This window comes from Pleurodeles waltl, chromosome 5 (assembly GCF_031143425.1).
Source record: "Pleurodeles waltl isolate 20211129_DDA chromosome 5, aPleWal1.hap1.20221129, whole genome shotgun sequence".
In the NCBI taxonomy this organism is placed as follows: domain Eukaryota; kingdom Metazoa; phylum Chordata; class Amphibia; order Caudata; family Salamandridae; genus Pleurodeles; species Pleurodeles waltl.
This window is the reverse complement of record NC_090444.1, coordinates 1,175,053,231-1,175,070,446: the sequence shown is the minus strand read 5'-3', so window position 1 is coordinate 1,175,070,446 and position 17,216 is coordinate 1,175,053,231. Positions and strand designations below refer to the sequence as shown.

The window sequence follows — 17,216 nt, the reverse complement described above, 5'->3', positions numbered from 1 at the left end:
GTCTCCAGTAACCGTGATCCTGGGATCAAAATCAGTCAATAAAAAATAAATCCAAACACACTGCTCAGTCCTGGGACACTGAGAGCGTCCAGAGGATGTAGAACAAGGGTCTCGTTACAGAAATAGAGTGACTCCATACTACCGGTCTCATTACAAAAATTCAGAGAGTCGACAGAACCTGGTCCGGACCAAATAAGTAGGAGGGGGCAGGGAGAGTGAGTAATGATGAAATGGTGGGTAATCAGTGAAACGACTAACTGAGAACTATCTAAAATAAGCCTGGAAAAGCCCAAGTAAACAATCGGGCAGACTGTAGTTTTCAAGATTTGCATGTGTTTTTGCAGAATCACACAATCATTTCATTTTCCAGCATTCAGTTTGAGGTCGCATGATACATTTTTGAGCTTTGACATGCATCAATTCTGTGTTTCAAAGCAGGGTGGCTTCTCAGTAGTGACTGAAGTAAAAGTGCATTTCATCAGCATATTGCTGGGATTCGTCTGAAATCACCTAAAACAGTGCAACTATTGTACAAGAAGTGCACAGTGTTGATAGTAAGGAAAATGCTTGAAAACAAAGCAACTAAAGAAGTCCCTGCACTGCCATAGCCAGTCTAAGTTCACTGTCTTGACCAACAATCAAACCCAACTACAGAAGGAGCCTCCAAGTCATGTCAAACTCAACAGCCCTCGAACAACATTCCTTGGTACAGGGTGTCAAGTGTTGCGACATGGTCCATTAGCAAATGTACTGCCAGCAAAGATCCCTTTGCAACAGATACCATCCTGAAGGTAGATCCTTGGTACCTTGGTGTCATTTCTGGAGGTAGACACATTGGTCACTATGGAAACAACTAACAGGTTAGTAGGATTTTACTCCTTGCAGTGTAGAACCTCAACAATTAAAATAGCCTGGACTAGGAGTTTACTGTTTATAAAATGCTGCTTCAGAGGAACAGACTTTAGCAGTCTGTAGTATTCTTTGTAAACCTCAGTAACAGCTCACTGACAGTAAGGGAGCAGAACCAAACATGTTTCCTGGCACTTCTTTTGGCAGAACAGTGCACATTTTGGCACCAGGTTTATTGCCTTTGGGCATGCATGGCAAAATATTTTCGGCCATGGAGGAAAAGGATCAGACAAACTGCCTATGTCAATGTATGAGCTGTATTTTGGGTCCATGTACAGGTTTTCATTGTCAAGAATTGGTCTTAAAGTGCATAAAGGGGAATTGTCCAAGGTACATACGAGGTTGGGCTGGTGGGGACCGGGTTATAATTATGAGAGGGTGGTCAGCCACAGCACCCTTTGTTCAGACCCTCATGACATTCTGTGCAAGATCCGAGAAACGTTTTTAACATTTCCAAATGTATTAGCACACAGTGAAAGTACACAAAAATAGTCATTTAAGAATTATTTACGGATTTTTGGAACATAAAACATAAAACTAACTGAAGGTTTCAGTAGAGCAATTCGAGTATTCAATGTTGCAAATAATTAAAAAAAAAAATTCTCACAGAGTTTTACCTGAACTGGAAGGTAACCTGCTTTTCCGTGGAACAAACTGCACTTTAATGATATCTGAATCTACATTTCGAGGAAATTTTTCTGTAGAATTTGTTCTCAATGATCTGTGTTCAGCATATTTTACGTTTTTTTCTCTTACCTGGAGATGCCAGACGATGTGTATTCACTCTTTGCAACTGTGTGATGATTATTTGAAGCGTCTCCTTCTCCCTCTACCTCCAGGTCGTCTGTGACATCATAAATGATGATGTCATCGGTGAGCTGGCCTCTTCTCTTTAAACCCTTTGTGGTAGGAATGGGTGCCTGTTGAAAATTTTAGCATTAAAATTCATGCACTCCTCTGTAACGCACGTCACCTTCTACTCACTGACATCAAACGCAGTTAATGAAATTCCTTTATAGCTATTCAAATTCCCAAGAAGTTCACACAGCAGTGCATTGATAATGGTAAAACAGATACAGTAAGGAGTATGGAAAAATGTAAGCATCAAAAATGAAAACGGCAATAAAAAGTAAAGAAAAAAGCAGTTTCATCACAATCTGGTCAACAGGCAAAAGGCAAGTCTTCAGACTAATGGAGTAGACAGAACAGAGTATTTGAGGCTAAAAAAAAAAGTGCTGATGCTCATTATCAAAGAGCAAGAGTAAACCAAAAAAGTAGAGAAATATCAGAATTGAAGAGGAGGAAGAGAAGCTCCTAACCTCTAGGGAGCTGGTGTGGAAGTGTTCAGTGGTGGTAGAGGTGGAAGCAGCAGACCCTACAGAGTTTGTGAAGGAAGTAAGAATACCAGAAAGGAGGTTCAATTATGGAGCATGAAGCATTTTAGACCTGTTTTCCAAATCTTGATGGAGGGATCAAGATTAATATGTGCAGGAACAGACTTACTGCTGCTGGGTCTGCTGGTAGAGGAATGTCGGCGGTAGAAGGTAAGGGAATTGCTTCCTAGAGCGCTATCTGTGGCTTATAGCTCAAGTTTCTGTGAAGGATAAAGGGGCGTTTTGCAGTGGATGGCATTGTATGTGGGGCATTGCTGTTTTATAGTTAGAGCGAGATTAGAGGTAACCATAAGATGGACTCAAGAACAGGAGACATCCAGTCAAATTTCCCGGTATAGGCAGAAGCATAGCCGAAAAGTGTAGAACTGCTTAGGGAGTACTGCAGCTCTGCGCTCAAACCAAAATATTACTACAAATTGTAGGGCTCAGCCCAACAAAAGAATAATGGTTTGATGTTTCACAACAATTTCAATTGGCACTTTACAGTTCTAGTAGCTTTAAAAAAATTGAGATGAGGATTTGAAGATCTGCCCAACCAGAAACCACGGGGCATTGCCAATGTGTCAGGCCCTCGGAAGAATGTTTAGTGCTGGCAGTTCACTCTTCTATTACTAAGGAAACCTAATGGAGTTGGTGTCAGAGTCTCAGATTTGTACTCGTTCACACTGTGTTCCAACTAGGACATCCAGGAGCCAATCCATGAGAGACGGTGCAAGTTAATCAAAAACCTCTATGCTGTCAATCCATTCATGCTGCTGAATATTTTCCACACAATGATGGAAGGAGATAATGGAGTTTGCTAAATAGTTCAGAAAGAACTAGGCAGAGGTTAAAAAGCGTCATGACAAAACAGAACTTTACAGGACTTAAAAACTGCAGTTTATCAGATATGTTTTGCATTACTGCTCAACTCCTTTGGAGATGCTAGTACGTTATAACCAGAAATACACAGTGCAGCCTCAGAAGCACACGTTTACCTTAAAACACTCTAGCTAAGGATCATATACCCCATGTGCTTCATAATACACAGTTACAGATAAAATTCCCCCGGGCAGCATCTAAATGTACATGTTTCGCCTTTGATGCTCAGGTTGGCCTCCCATGTGCAGATATGACTTAAAGTTACTATTACACCCCACTGTGCCAATGTAACATCAATAGCCCAGTTCTGCCTCTCACTGCGCAGACACTGCTTCAAAAGCACATGTCAAGTGCAGCCTTTCGAAGTGCAGCTAAACTCGCAAATGCCCAGTACAGCCTCACCATGCACATGAATGGCTACAAATGCCTAGTGCAGCCTTCTTTTGGGCTCAACTGAAATTCCTAGTTCAGCCCCCCAGCCTATGGATACACCTGGAAATATCAAGGGCTGCCCGACTGCCATGGGCAGGAATGGTCACTAATGTCCTGTGCAGCCTCTCTATATGTAGGCAACAAAGAAGGTGTCCATTTTCAAAAAGGGGCATTTATGATCTTAAACCAAAAGGGCTAGGGAGGGAGAAATGGGGTCAGAGACGTATTGTGAAAATCTGGTATCATCAACGGTAAGTACATCATCTCTTTCAGTAATACCTTTGAAGCTTTCCTGATAAGGATGAAGGGCTACTGTTCAGATGCATAAAGAAGACTCGCTCTTTAGTTTCTGATGTCTTTAATTGTATTTGCAAAGTGTCTGGCTCCGGACTATGGGGGTCATTATGACCCTGGCGGAATGCGGAGAACCGGCGGTAAGACCGACAACAGGCTGGCGGTCTTACCTTGTGGAATTATGACCATGGCAGTATCCACCGGTTCTCCGTTCCGCCCGCCAGGGCGGAGACGACCGCTGGGCTGGAGACCTGGGTCTCCAGCCTGGCGGCCGTCACTAGACCGCCAGCGGTATTTGGACCCGGCTTACCGCTGTGGATTTCCAGCGGTTTGAACTGCCATGAAATCCATGGCGGTAAGCACTATCAGTGCCAGTGAATTCCTTCCCTGGCACTGATAGGGGTCTCCCCCACCCCCACCCGACTCCCTCCCCTACACCCCCCCACCAACCCTGCCACCCCCCAAAGGTGGCAGGGCCCCCCTCCCCACTCCGACCCCCAACATCACATCACCCATACCCACACGACACGCACGCAGGCACCACTTACACGCACACACGCCAACATACATGCCTACATCCACACACACAGTCAGACATGCACACCCACATTCAAACATACACGCACACATCCATACAGACATACCCACAGACATACACGCACTCATTCCCATACACACAACACCCCTGCAAGCATACACACACTCACACACAACCTCTACATACACACACGCACACACCCATGCACCCACACAACACACACCACCCCCCAACCCCCTCCCCTCACGGATAATCGACTTACCTGGTTCGACGATCCTCCGGGAGGGGATGGGATCCATGGGGGCAGCTCCGCCGACACCACACCGCCAACAGAACACAGCCACGGTGAATCACAGGACGTGATTCGCTGGGCGGTGTTCTGTTGGCGTGGCGGTGGAGCAACCTCCACTTCCCCGCCTCCCGCCAGTATGTCTGTTGGCGGCTCTCCGTCCGTAAAAGGACGGAGAGCTGCCAACGGTCATAATAGGCCGAGCGGCAAACCGCCACCACTGACGGTCTTCCGCACGGCGGTCCCTCTGCGGTCTTCAAAAAAGACCGCTGAGGTCAAAATGACCCCCTAAGTTTCTTTTCGAGGAACTGCTAGCGTTTCAGAGGACTGATCACGTAAAAGGCTTGGAAGCTCTTGGGTCCATTCTTAGTTTTCGTAAATTTGTTCTGAAGAATTTAATCTTAGTAATTCAAACTCTTTTGTTAGCCTTCCTTTCAGCATGTGAGTTTCATATTGGGTGTGGACTCCATTCTTCTCTTTTTTTTACATGGGTCTTTATCCAGGAACTACCATCTATAGTGAACCAGAGAAGCTGGTTTGAATAGAATACTGGGATTAACAATATTAGGGCCAGTGAAAAAAGTGCCCTGGTTCTAGAATAAAAATTAGATTTGTTCATGTTCTTGGTGTCTCAGACTGTGCATAGGAACTCATCCTGCAAAGGCTGTGGATGAAGGCAGGAGACTGACCAGGAAGAAGAAGGGATCCGGGCCATTCTACAGAAAGGGAGCTAGAAATATAAATGTGTTCATGTCTGGAGATGATATGGGTAGGCATAGCACAATGCGGAATTATATGTTTTTTAATGAAAAATTTAAAGTCAAAATATGAGTCATTGATCTTTGCTCATGGAATACTGAGGCCTCCGTTAAGGAGATAAACTGACTGCTTGTGAAGTCTACAAGTTTATAATAAGCCATAGAGCCTGGTTAACAATGGTCTGATCCCATAAACTCCAGAGATAAGATTGAAAAACAAATGGAGTTGTGACTGACGAGATGTATAAACAAGAAGGAGCTTTTGAAAATAACAGCTAAGCCACTGCCGCATTTGTGAGTTATATCTATGAGTAGAGATGAGGAACAAGTGTTCCCTTTTTCAGAATTTTTTTACAATAATCCAGTGAATATTAATTATAGAAATTATTAAACAACTGCAAAGAAAGTAGTCTCCATACACAGTCACAATTTTGAAGCTACCACGAATGGTTTCTAGAACAATGCTAATACGCATTCTGGCCTGTACTGATTCCTTCCACATCTGGGCATCGGATTCAAATTGGATGTTAGCTTTGGCGATGTGAGACTTGTAAAGCTCACCAAATGAGGCCAAATTTAAATGACACCATTATTTGCCTTCTGCCAAATCATTAAGCTGCTCAGCCTCAAGGCTCCAAATATATATTTATTCTGTGCTCCCAAAAGCATTTAAACTATAAGTACTAAGCTGCGTATTGGCTGGAAAAAGGACACCTACTGAACACATGGGAGAAGGACCTGGCCAGAATGGGGCCTCACATACAAATACACTTGCATGTTTGAAACAATTGTCTATTGAGAGGAAATGTTACATCGTCAGTGGCATCACAAAAATCTGGAGGAAAGAGAGCTGGGCCTATTTGCTTCTCCTAACTGGAATCGTTCTTTAGCAGGGATTGAGGTCTATATCAGTTTCCCCATAGGTAATCAGAGGTCCAGGAAGAGGCTTCTAGAGATGTGATCAGCCTCACTGTCCAAGTGCTTAAGACCACTGACATTCTAGACATTCCTATAAACCACTGAGGCTAAACGTGCAAAGGTTCACAATGACCCACTATGTTAGACTGTCTTCTAGCTTTGAACACCAGGGAAGCTGCTGGGTAAACCATGCTGCACACTTTACCTCAGGAATGTTCTTGTTTGGGGCAGAAGTGAACGTATGACTACTCAGATCAAATTTATTGATTGCATAAGGGTGAAAGGTCTTCCTCAACTTCATTAATGTTTGGAAAATCCCAGGTTACAGAGCAGTAGTCTTCTTAAAGGAGCGGATTCAGAAGTAACTGAGCAGCAATAACCTTTAGCACATCTCAAATCTTACATCTTCAGGGGGTTTTAAAGGTGAATTTGAGACAAAATTCAAAATGAAGGCATCTAGGACCCACTTTCTCTCTTGGGAATGGTATCTGGGGAGAGGGACAACAGACTGAAAGCAGAGTAAAGTAGAGTAATTAGGTGAAAAATCACCTCCTTGAACATAAAGGAGAACTGGCTTTTCAGAGAACTTATTGTGAAGTTAATATTGATGGCCTTTCTCAACTTACAAGTAAGAGATAAGACCCAGACTGAGGACGTATTTAAGAGACTGAAGCTGTTTAAGGAAACTATTTCACCTGGAATAGCTCACAGCACATCAGAGGCACAGATTAAGAATCTATTTTTTTTCAAGCTCTTACAAATATGGTTATCTATTAAGGACTTAGATATATCAAAGCCAGCCACAATGTAACCTAACGCTCTGGAAGTTGACAGGCTTCTCAAACATCAGTCCTGGTAAACATTGGTTAACCTTATTTGGCGTGCCCTACTCACCCCCATCACATCCTGATCTTTAAAAGCAACTCAATATAATTAATCCTGTCCCAGCGGACTTTGTGAGTGGCACCTTTAAAGTTGCCCATGCGCCTGGCGCTCATAAGAACTACTAAATTACCCCACCCTTAAAAAAACATAAACCCGGATCCTAACCAGTTTGGTGACTACTTGCCTAATTCAAATGTTCTTTTCTTACCTAAAGGTATTATGACAGAAATAACTAGCTTGCTTTCAAAGGCAGCACCTACATGAAGATTGTGAGTAAGGCTTTTAACACAGAAGAGAGTCATGTCTGAAAAGGGTAGGCTCATTAGAAGTACTTGAGTTCATTGATAAAGACCAGACAACGTTGAACAAGAATGTCTTCACACAACCATCACTTGGTGGTCCACAGATATGCTATATTACCTGGTTATGTGATCTGATTCAACTTCACAGTCAATGATGAGGGTGTCAGTCTCCCAAACTTGTGTCATCAGATGAGCCCTACATAAGCTCTCCTCCTCATCTGACTTGCTGCTTTCTAATGTACTTAGAATGAAGGTGGCCTGGCAGCATACAACTACGTCTCCTGAAGAGCTTCTTAGCCTGTTACCCAGAAAAAACAGTCAAGCTTTTTTATCTGGCAGAGTGCCACCCTGGTATCTCCAAAATCTTCATGAAATGGTTAACACTACCAGGTAACCAGCTGAAGGTATTCCAAACTGGTTTGCTATCTTGTGTTTTGTGCATACACTCTTCACAAGTGGCCACTGCCTTAGAAGAGTGCCATGTCAAAAATGCCACACTGATGTGGTTTAAGATACTCTGAAAACAATATTTTGGTGCAGACATGAACTGCAAGGTTTCAAATTTAAAAACTATCCCGTGACTCACACTGATTAATAATTATGTCAATTTAATTTGCCCATGTTTATGTGGTCAGCAAATGAGATGGATATTTGTTGAAAGGCCTTTACTTTGAAGGGTATCTCCTGAGGGCAATCTTAAAACAGTCTGGATATTTTCCTCTTTACCAATTGGAACCCCTGTAACTATCAGATCCTTGTGTTCAACTGGATCATTACAGGGGTGGATAGGCGAATCCTACCCTCAAAATCAAGATCTTGATTAGGTGTAACAAGCTATGCATCCCTCTTTGGTCAAAAAGGCATCCTCAAGCCAAATCGTCTGGTATGAACAGCTGGTCCATTCAGAGGTGTCCCCTTGCACACAGACATGAGCTGTGCACTGTAAATGACAGTGTACAGGTTAAAAGGAACATATGCACCTTGGACGGAGGTGTGGAAGCCGTACCAAAGTTGGTTGAGCAGGCGGTTTCCTTGGGACATATTTTCTCTTTCCTACGGTTGGTTACATTTCTTGGAGGTCTAGTTTAGGTCAAAAGCTGCAAGGCCTTAGAATGCTGCGTAGAGAACAGTCTTGTACTCTACTAATATAACTGGGCCTAATTTTTAAGAGAATGAACAAACATGTGAGCATCACTAGAGAGGGACTTGGCTCCGCCCACATGTTGGGAGCCACAAGTACACATGTTTTGATTGGGCAGAAATTGTATGCTTCCACAAAACAAAAGTGCTTGCCCTCCACAGAGCTATGGTCATTTATTTATTCAGCTGCCTGAGGTGGAAATTTCAGGGGCGCACAATCGCACAAACAGAATGTAGACAACTAGGTTATTTATGGTGTTTTCTCTGGCAGCAGCACAGATGGAATAAGGACAGTCATTAACCTATATGCATGTTTAGGCCTAGCTTGACAGTGCTATGGTCACCTAACCTTTCAACCTACACCAAAAGTACAGTACAGTTCTTTGCTTCCGTTCAAATACACTTCTATTACCATGGTTTTTACTAGCGTGTGGAGCAGGTGTTTTAAAAAGAATGGACAAAGGTTAAAAGGAACAGAAAGTGGGAGGATGGTGGAGGGCGAAAAAAAAAAAAAAAAAAAAAGTACAAGGTATACCTGCAGTGGAATGACACTGGCCACCAGAAGCAGTACTAGGGCCAGGCTCTACCACAAGACAAAGACTAGAAAGCCTATGATGAAGACGGAGGCGAGGGAGAGTGTCTGACCAATGGGAAGCAACAAAACAAGAGAGCCAGCCAATGGTAAGTAATGAGAAGGCTCCAAGTCACTTTTTATTTTTTAATACACGAGATTTCGTAAGCATAGCACTAGCGAAACCCCAAAATTGTTATTGTTAACCCCCCTACACTTTGAGGTACATATTTATCAACATTACAAGCATGATGAACTGTGCAGGCTACCCTGGGTTCAAACCTGTGGGCTGCTGCGGACATGGATCTTGAAGGGGTGTGTAGCAAACACCTCTGGTGCTTCTGTACTTGTATTTTATTCATGCTACTCTGTGAAAGGCGACATTTGCAAAGATGCTTTTTATCTCTATTAAGTAAACTCTACTTTGCTGCAGAGGCAGTACAGAGATTTTCTGTGTGAGATAAGACTACTTCTCAATGAAGACCTAGAGCTGTAACTTTGACTGTTTACAATCCTGAGTGTAGACTTACAGATTGATTGTTGCGTTCTACTATGTAAGATAAGAAGGGGGAGAAAAGAAATACGGATGAGGGAAGCAAGCAACTGAAGTGGGTAGGTGAAGAAAAGCAGTGGGAAGAGCCAGGGGTGTAGGGGGAGAAAAAAAGGCAGGAGAAGCAACATGGAGGTGGGGTGGCCAATGGACTGAGAGAGAACAAATAGAATGAGAGAACCCACAATGTGGAGGCTGCGCAATGAGACGCACCGAACGAAAAAGGATTGGGGCAGGGTAAGCACAAGACGGCAGGAGTGGAAGAGCAAAGGCAGCAATCATGGCAGTTGGGGAAACTTACACGAGGAAGACAGTAGGAAAACATAGAAACTCTCGTAGAGTGCTTAATCAGAAAAATAAAAAAGTAGCACCTGAAAACGGAGCAGTGCAGGGATACAAGTCCCTGCTCCAGGGGATTTACAAATCTAACTAGAGGAATTGAAGCCCGCAATGGCTGACAAATTAGAAACAAGCAAATTAGAGCAACAGTGATGGCAATCAATGGCAAGTATTGGGTGGGCTCTAAGCCCACTGTAAGTAAACAAAATGTCTCACAGAGACAATGCATGTGCTGCATTTGCGAGACATAAAAAGGCAAGTGAACAAGTGTTTTAATATAAGTCCCAGGTTTTCCCCAAGTGTGAAAGCGTACATGTTAAGCACATGTTCTTTCAACATGGTGTAGTTAAAGCAAAGCCTCCAAATCTACAATCTTTGTGAGCTGTGGTTTAGTAGCTCTACTTTGAAAACTAAAATACTATTTTTGTCACAGAAGGTTAGAGTGCTAAATGACTGGCAAACATTTTACTTACAGTAGTTTTGTCATCATCTGGTTCTTTGACAATCTGAGGCAATACATTCGGCTGTGGTGGTCCATTTGTATTCAGTAGTAACGTTCTAGAAAACACAGGTAAAAAGACAAAAGGTGATGCAAACAAACAGGAGGGCAGACAACACCATCATACAATCACTGCCTGCATGAGATGAGTTTACTGGAAATTCAAAAAAATATTTTTCAACATGGCCTACCGTTTCCGTTTCAGATTCACAAGCCGGTTATTCTGTACCAAGGTGAGAATGAACTGCACGATCTGCAAGGCAAAAAAGTGCATTTAAGAACAAGAGTTGTATTTTTTTTTTGTATTAAATGTTTTTATTTGAGTTTTAACAGAAACATAGCATAGCCAGTTAGACCTTACATAGGAGAGTTGTATTTTTAAACCGAAAATATTCAATTTTATTGCTCAATCACAAATAAAACATGCACAATAACAATGTAGAAAATCTCTTTCAGGTAACGTAATCTGAAAGTCTTTCAAACAGCTTAAACAAGCACTGGTAAACCCAACAGGTCTAGCTTTGGGAAGGTGGTGTTTTTTTTTTTTAATATGTTAATGCAAGCATATTCCAAAAAATACAAAAAGATAGTGGTAGCCACGTGCTGCAATTACAATTTTAATTAAAAAAACACGTATAAGTTCAACAGAACAGTGTGGGTGCTTTTGAGAAGCAGGTTTTAATGCACGTAACTACAAACCGATTCTAGGTGGTGCAAGGAAAATAAACTGTTTCAAATTACTGCAACAAGAAAACATAGTTTAAGTTAAATTCACAAGGATGAGTAAAAAATAAATGGAAGGATAAAGAATGGAAACAAAAATACAATGCTAAAGTAGATTATTGGACCGTCTGCCTTAGCAGTGACGACTGCTACTTTTTAGGTGGATACACACTAGTGATATGGAAAAAAAAGACAGCAGTCGCAGTTCAACAGAGCCAATAGCTGAACTGTACTGATCCATTCCACCATGCTGTATTCTGTGGTGGGCAGAAGCAAAAACATGAGTGACAGCTAACTGTGCAATTTAAGAAAAAGGCGAACACAGGCCCTCTATAAATGTAAGTGCGTATATAATTATTTTAATTATTAAAATCCTTCGGGACATATTGTTTTAATTAGAAGGTGCTTCTACAAGCTATTGTTACTTGAAAACAGTGCTCCCACTCAGGAGCATCAAAGAACCATGGAAATAATGCACAACAAATAAACTAACTGAAACCGAAAAAAATACCACTAACCGGCTTCATGAGACCAGCTTCAGACCCTACTCAAGAATGTAGCTGTAATCCAACTCTGAAAGCTCTTTCTGTGCCTGAGCAGGAAGTATTCCACCAAGATCTTTTCGTCCCAGAAACAACAGAATAGCCAAAACATGGCTGAGTTTCTGCCCAGTGTCCGGCAGTGGTGGCACCATTTAAATGCCAGGGTGTGGTTAGTGAATAGGCATGACTGACCTGGCAACCCCGTCATCTCCTTTATGCGCTTCAAGTCCAAGATTATTCTCCTCTAAGCACATTCGAAAATGTTTTGCCTTGCTGAAATTCACCAACATCACACTACCCTACTAGTTTCAGGAGTATTCCCTTTGTCTAGGTAACGGATTTATAAATAATAAATACATAAAATAAACAAATACGTGATGAGATACCTGGCTTCATTCCCAACAAATCAAGATAATATGTGGTATACTTCTAGGTATACTGAACTAAAAAGTGCTTTCATAACCACAGAACAAAATTGTGCTGTCAAGAACGGGAGGTGGCAGAACTTGCTTCCTTTCTGTTTTAGTGTACGAAACATCAACAATCCACAGCTTAGTGAGGATGTTGAGAAGTTGAACTATGGAACAGTTAAACTGAAGTATAGCAAGAAAAAGACCTCTTTAACTTTTCAATGAGGCACACATTCTACCATTAGCATCAGTAGAAGGTGGTAGGCTTAATTGGACAGGGAAAGAGTGCACAACTCTTCAAGTGAGAAGGATAGGAGCTCGACAGTACAATGCAATGTAATAATAATAGCAGAAGAAAAGCTCTCTCTCGCATTGAAAATAAATGTGGCCACAAATACAAGAAACAGAATGTCAATAAGATAGATGTCCTGGTCTGTGGAGACATTGCACTGTGGACCCCTGACTTCTGCACAGCTACCTCGCGAGACTCGTCCACTGCAATGTTGGTCATGCAGAATACTGGAATCCGTCTTGACGAGTATCCTTCACTGACCAAATTAGAACATTAGTGAAGAAATGCAACATTAAATTACAAGTCCAGTGGCATACCTTACTTTTAATTACTGAATCCAACCTTTGCTTAGCAGCAAGGCCTATGATCAACTTTGGCTTTCAACATTGCAATACTGACGTCTACTTTGGACTGCCTTAGGTCATGTTACTCCAGCTTCAACATCTGCAGCGGCCAGGCTCAAAACAAAAATCAGTGGAGTGATCATTTGTCCCCAATGCTGGTTGAATATGACTGTTTGCTACTGATATTACCAGTGAAGAGGGTTTAATTTATGGCCCCTGTAAAGTACGCAAAGGCATGTCAGTGAAGGAGCCCTTTTATGGCCACCATGTTGCAATGATAGTGGTATGTTTGGTGCTTCCATTCTTCTAGCTATAGTCTTCAGTTTTGTATCTTCCCCGGAGCACGGACGGAAGAATGAGCTCCCCGACACACTGTTATTTAAAGTGTGGAGCTTACTAATAACCACCCAGGAAGATGTAGTGCTCCAGGCCCTCAAACCACACGTGTGATAAACCTATGACCCCATCACTGACATGCATACTGAAAATAACTTTTTGATATTAGAGTCATACAATACTGGCTCCAGCACTGAAGTGACACACATCTCTAGATCAACGAGTGACGGCTGGATTTTCTGGTAGTGCTCCATCCCCACACTAATGAAGACAGGTAGTCACTGGGTGATACTTTGGTATGTGAAGGTGAACAGTGAAATGTAATACAGTATCGATCCATGAAAGCTGTGGCGAGTTGGAAGTAAGCTAAAAGATGCTAAACCAGATACTTGTAGACAAATGAGAATTTACTAAAAATTAAAAGTTGGACTGAAGTGGATACAATTATTTACTGAAAAGGAGATTGATATTCTGAGACACAATTTGTGGATTCAGAAAATATTTCCAAATGATAATTTTAAATCTTATGTTTCGTCAAGCAACAGACAGCTAAACAAAATGTTACAAAATATTCCACCCTCTTACCCTACAAACTCAATAATGTTTAGTAAATTCAATAACAGTCAGATACGCCTCACTATACACACACATGACGTTAGTCTTTATTCAATGTGCTGTTCCGAGTCCACTGTTGGACCAAGGAAGACTCGTCACTGTTTGGCTAATCGTTGCTATAATTATAAAATTCAATTTTTGCAGGCTAAATTAAGTCCTTAGTTCGTTGTCTGACTTTAGATATTTCCAAAGCACAGTGCCCTGTTCAATAGCAAGGAGGTGGAATTTCACTTGTGTTCACCTTTTAACTATACAAGACACAGCCTAGTTTTCAACTCTATTTTACAGGATAATGACTGTTTTATGCGTAACTCAGACCATTTCAACAGGCGCAACAATTTTGAGTAGGTGGTGTCCACGTATACCTACTGTACCCTAGCTTTTCAGATAATGCAATTAATTAGATTTATTGAATTACTTAAATCTAACTGTAGATACGTAAAATTACATGAAGGTATTTTAATCTATTTTAGTATATGTCTAGCATTAGAAGCAGGTTACAGTGGAACACAAATAGGCTATCAGCCCTCCTTCGATCCTGCATGATCCAGGTAAGTCTTTGATACTTGTGTTAATGCAGTTAGTGTTCACATTGTATGTAGGTTTCTCTATGAAATCTGGATAGGATAGGATTTCCCCCAGAAGACCCATAATCTGCATATAACCCAGCATGTATATAAGTGTCAGACCCTTGTGTTAGTCAGGTGCTCCACTGTCATGAAAGACATCTATAGTACTTTTTCTATTAAGATGCGAAAAGATTTCTATTTTAATGCACAGGACATTCACAGGAAGATTATTTAGGTCCTCGCCATTTAGTGATACACATATATTGTACCTTTTGCCATCTTAGCTATTCTGTTTAAAAATCTTGATTGGAAACGTTATCAGTATGTATCAGCTGCTTCCTCTAACATCAGAAACATACTGTAACCAGGAGATACACGTTTGTGCAAGTGTTCACCTCATATCTCATCTGCATAACCACTCATGTTCTCAATCTAAAAATACAAATTAAAGCACTGTGCTGTGCTCTGGAGACACTCGAATAAAATGAAGCAAGACCAGGTGACGTGGCCAGGCTGGCTACCAAGATGGCTGCACAGTATTGAAGCTTTTGAGGATTCTCCTGATCCTGCTGCTATCGGGCTCGCAATGACCCCCTCCATCCCTGGCATTTCAATGCCTTGAAGGCGTGGGGCGTCCTGACACCAGCGGAGTCCAGACTATTGTGGCGAAGAGTGCTGACATGCCACTGCTCTACTACCTGGCTGCGGCGGCCTGGTGCGGCCCTCGGAGGCTCAGTAGTGACCAGGTCTACGGCGAGCCTGAGGCTGTGGCGCGCAAGGCTCAAGCTCTTAGTGGAGCAACTGCGCTGGGCCTGTCATTACGCTTGTCTGGGTGCGGGCCAGGACGAGCTGGGAGGCCGCATGGCGGCTCTAGGCTCGGCGCTTCGGCGGCCCTGCTGATAGGATCTGGCCTGCCACTGCCCCTTATACTGGTGAGCACCGGAGCATGCAGATTCATGAACATGCCTGAGCTCTGACATAATCCTCGGTGCTAGGCCGTGATTAGGTCCCATGCTGCACCACCACTCCTCCTCCCCCATCATGGCCGTGATCAGCCTGGTCGTTCTTTTGGCCCCAAACTCCTCACGGTGCGCTAGCAGCATTAATGGATGACACGCATTAACCCTGGGGGAGGCCACACAAAGGGCTAATGGCAAGGACACTGGAGTACCGACGCAGTGGATACAGTTCAAAACTCCGACCTGCTCTAGGCCCGACTGCTTTACCGGCCTGCTTCGGGCACCTACTGCAGCTTCACATCTTCCCTATTGATTTGCGTGGCAATCACCATTTTGACATCCTCTACCCTGCTACGTTAACGCTGCACAGCTCTGCTGCAACATACTGATTTAGCCACTGCTACTGTACACCTCAGACAGCCGCCCTGTTCTAACTTTGATCTCGCGTATCCCCATCTGAGGCCCTGGTGTTACAGTGTCCTAGTGATACCCGCACATACCACTTGCATCCTCTTTCAAACCAGCGTGATTATACCTCTCCTCTACCACTGTGATACCGCAGAAGTCATGAGCTGCAAAACTGTCCCTCTACACAGGTAGAACCACACAACAACACGCTTCCTCAGACACGGAGGACCCCTTGCTGAGTAATGGTGACAACCGCTCCCCCACACCTACGTGGATGGCGCAACACTATAATGGCTGAATTGCGTTCAGGTTTCAAATCAATTGATGCAAGCATGGGCGAGTGTTTGGAAGGGCATGCGGTCCAACTCAATAGTGCTGAGGTAGAAGACGACTGAGCTGAAGAAGATGGAGTATCTTCTTAAGACTGTCATGGACAAAAAATAAGATTTAGAAGCACAACCGCATCGTAACAATATCAGAATAGCAGGATTCTCAGCAGGAATAGCTGAGACTGCAAGCATGGGACGCCCAGATGTCTTTGTGGAGAACCTCTTTACATTGTTTGACAAACAAGCATTCACAGACACCTTCATGGTTAAGAGGGCACACAGATAACTCGACCCGTCACCTGTGCCGTGCCCGTTAATAGCCCATCTACTCAAAGTCCGAAACATGGATACTGCCCTACGTCTGGCCCGTGAGCAGGGGCCACTAACCTACCAAGGCATGATGATCTCTATCTTTCCAGACTTCAAACAAGCTGCACAGGAGGAGCAACAAAGGTTTACAGATGTAACACGCTCCAGAAACTTGGCCTCAATTATGACATGTTGTACACTGCCCGGCTACGTGTTGAATTGCATGGTTGACGCCATATATTCCTGACTCCGGCTGTAGCAGCTCAATTTTGCAAGCAGCGCAAGGGCAGCGCTGCCTCCCCACCTCTTATCTTCCCAGAAAGCTCTCCTGGCACTGATGCGATGCAATCTCAGTGAGGCCCACCGCCTTAAACTCCTCTATAGAGACATTAATCCTATGACCAGGTGTTCGTGCTCACCAGATCTGCCAGCCCCACATGCAATTCCAAACTTCAAAAGACTTCTTTGGATGATGAAGCTTAGCACTTGCGTGACTGCAGACTCTCCAATCCCACACCAGTTCTTCTGATGGGAGTTTCCATTGGTGGCGTTGCTACATCCCCACGGTGCACACCACCATGTATGATTGGTTGTTTTATTTAGATTTGCAATGGGATTCACCAGTTGACTTTCTTCTGGTGTGGGTGGGACCTGTTTTCTTGTTTGTTGTGAAGATTGTTTTTTGCCTAACACTTACTCTG

The 17,216-nt window shown here is 43.1% G+C and overlaps 1 protein-coding gene across 3 annotated transcripts in view; it reads right to left on the bottom strand.

Moving 5' to 3' along the window:
* Window positions 1-17,216, bottom strand: part of HSF2 (heat shock transcription factor 2) — a 248,010-nt gene that overhangs the window by 70,120 nt on the left and 160,674 nt on the right. For all 3 annotated transcript variants that reach the window (XM_069235401.1, XM_069235403.1, XM_069235402.1), the window contains exons 6-8: window positions 10,871-10,932; window positions 10,654-10,738; window positions 1,666-1,829 (exon numbers count right to left, since the gene is read on the bottom strand). In XM_069235401.1, coding sequence (XP_069091502.1) covers window positions 1,666-1,829; window positions 10,654-10,738; window positions 10,871-10,932 — 311 coding nt within the window. The remainder of the gene's footprint in view (window positions 1-1,665; window positions 1,830-10,653; window positions 10,739-10,870; window positions 10,933-17,216) is intronic.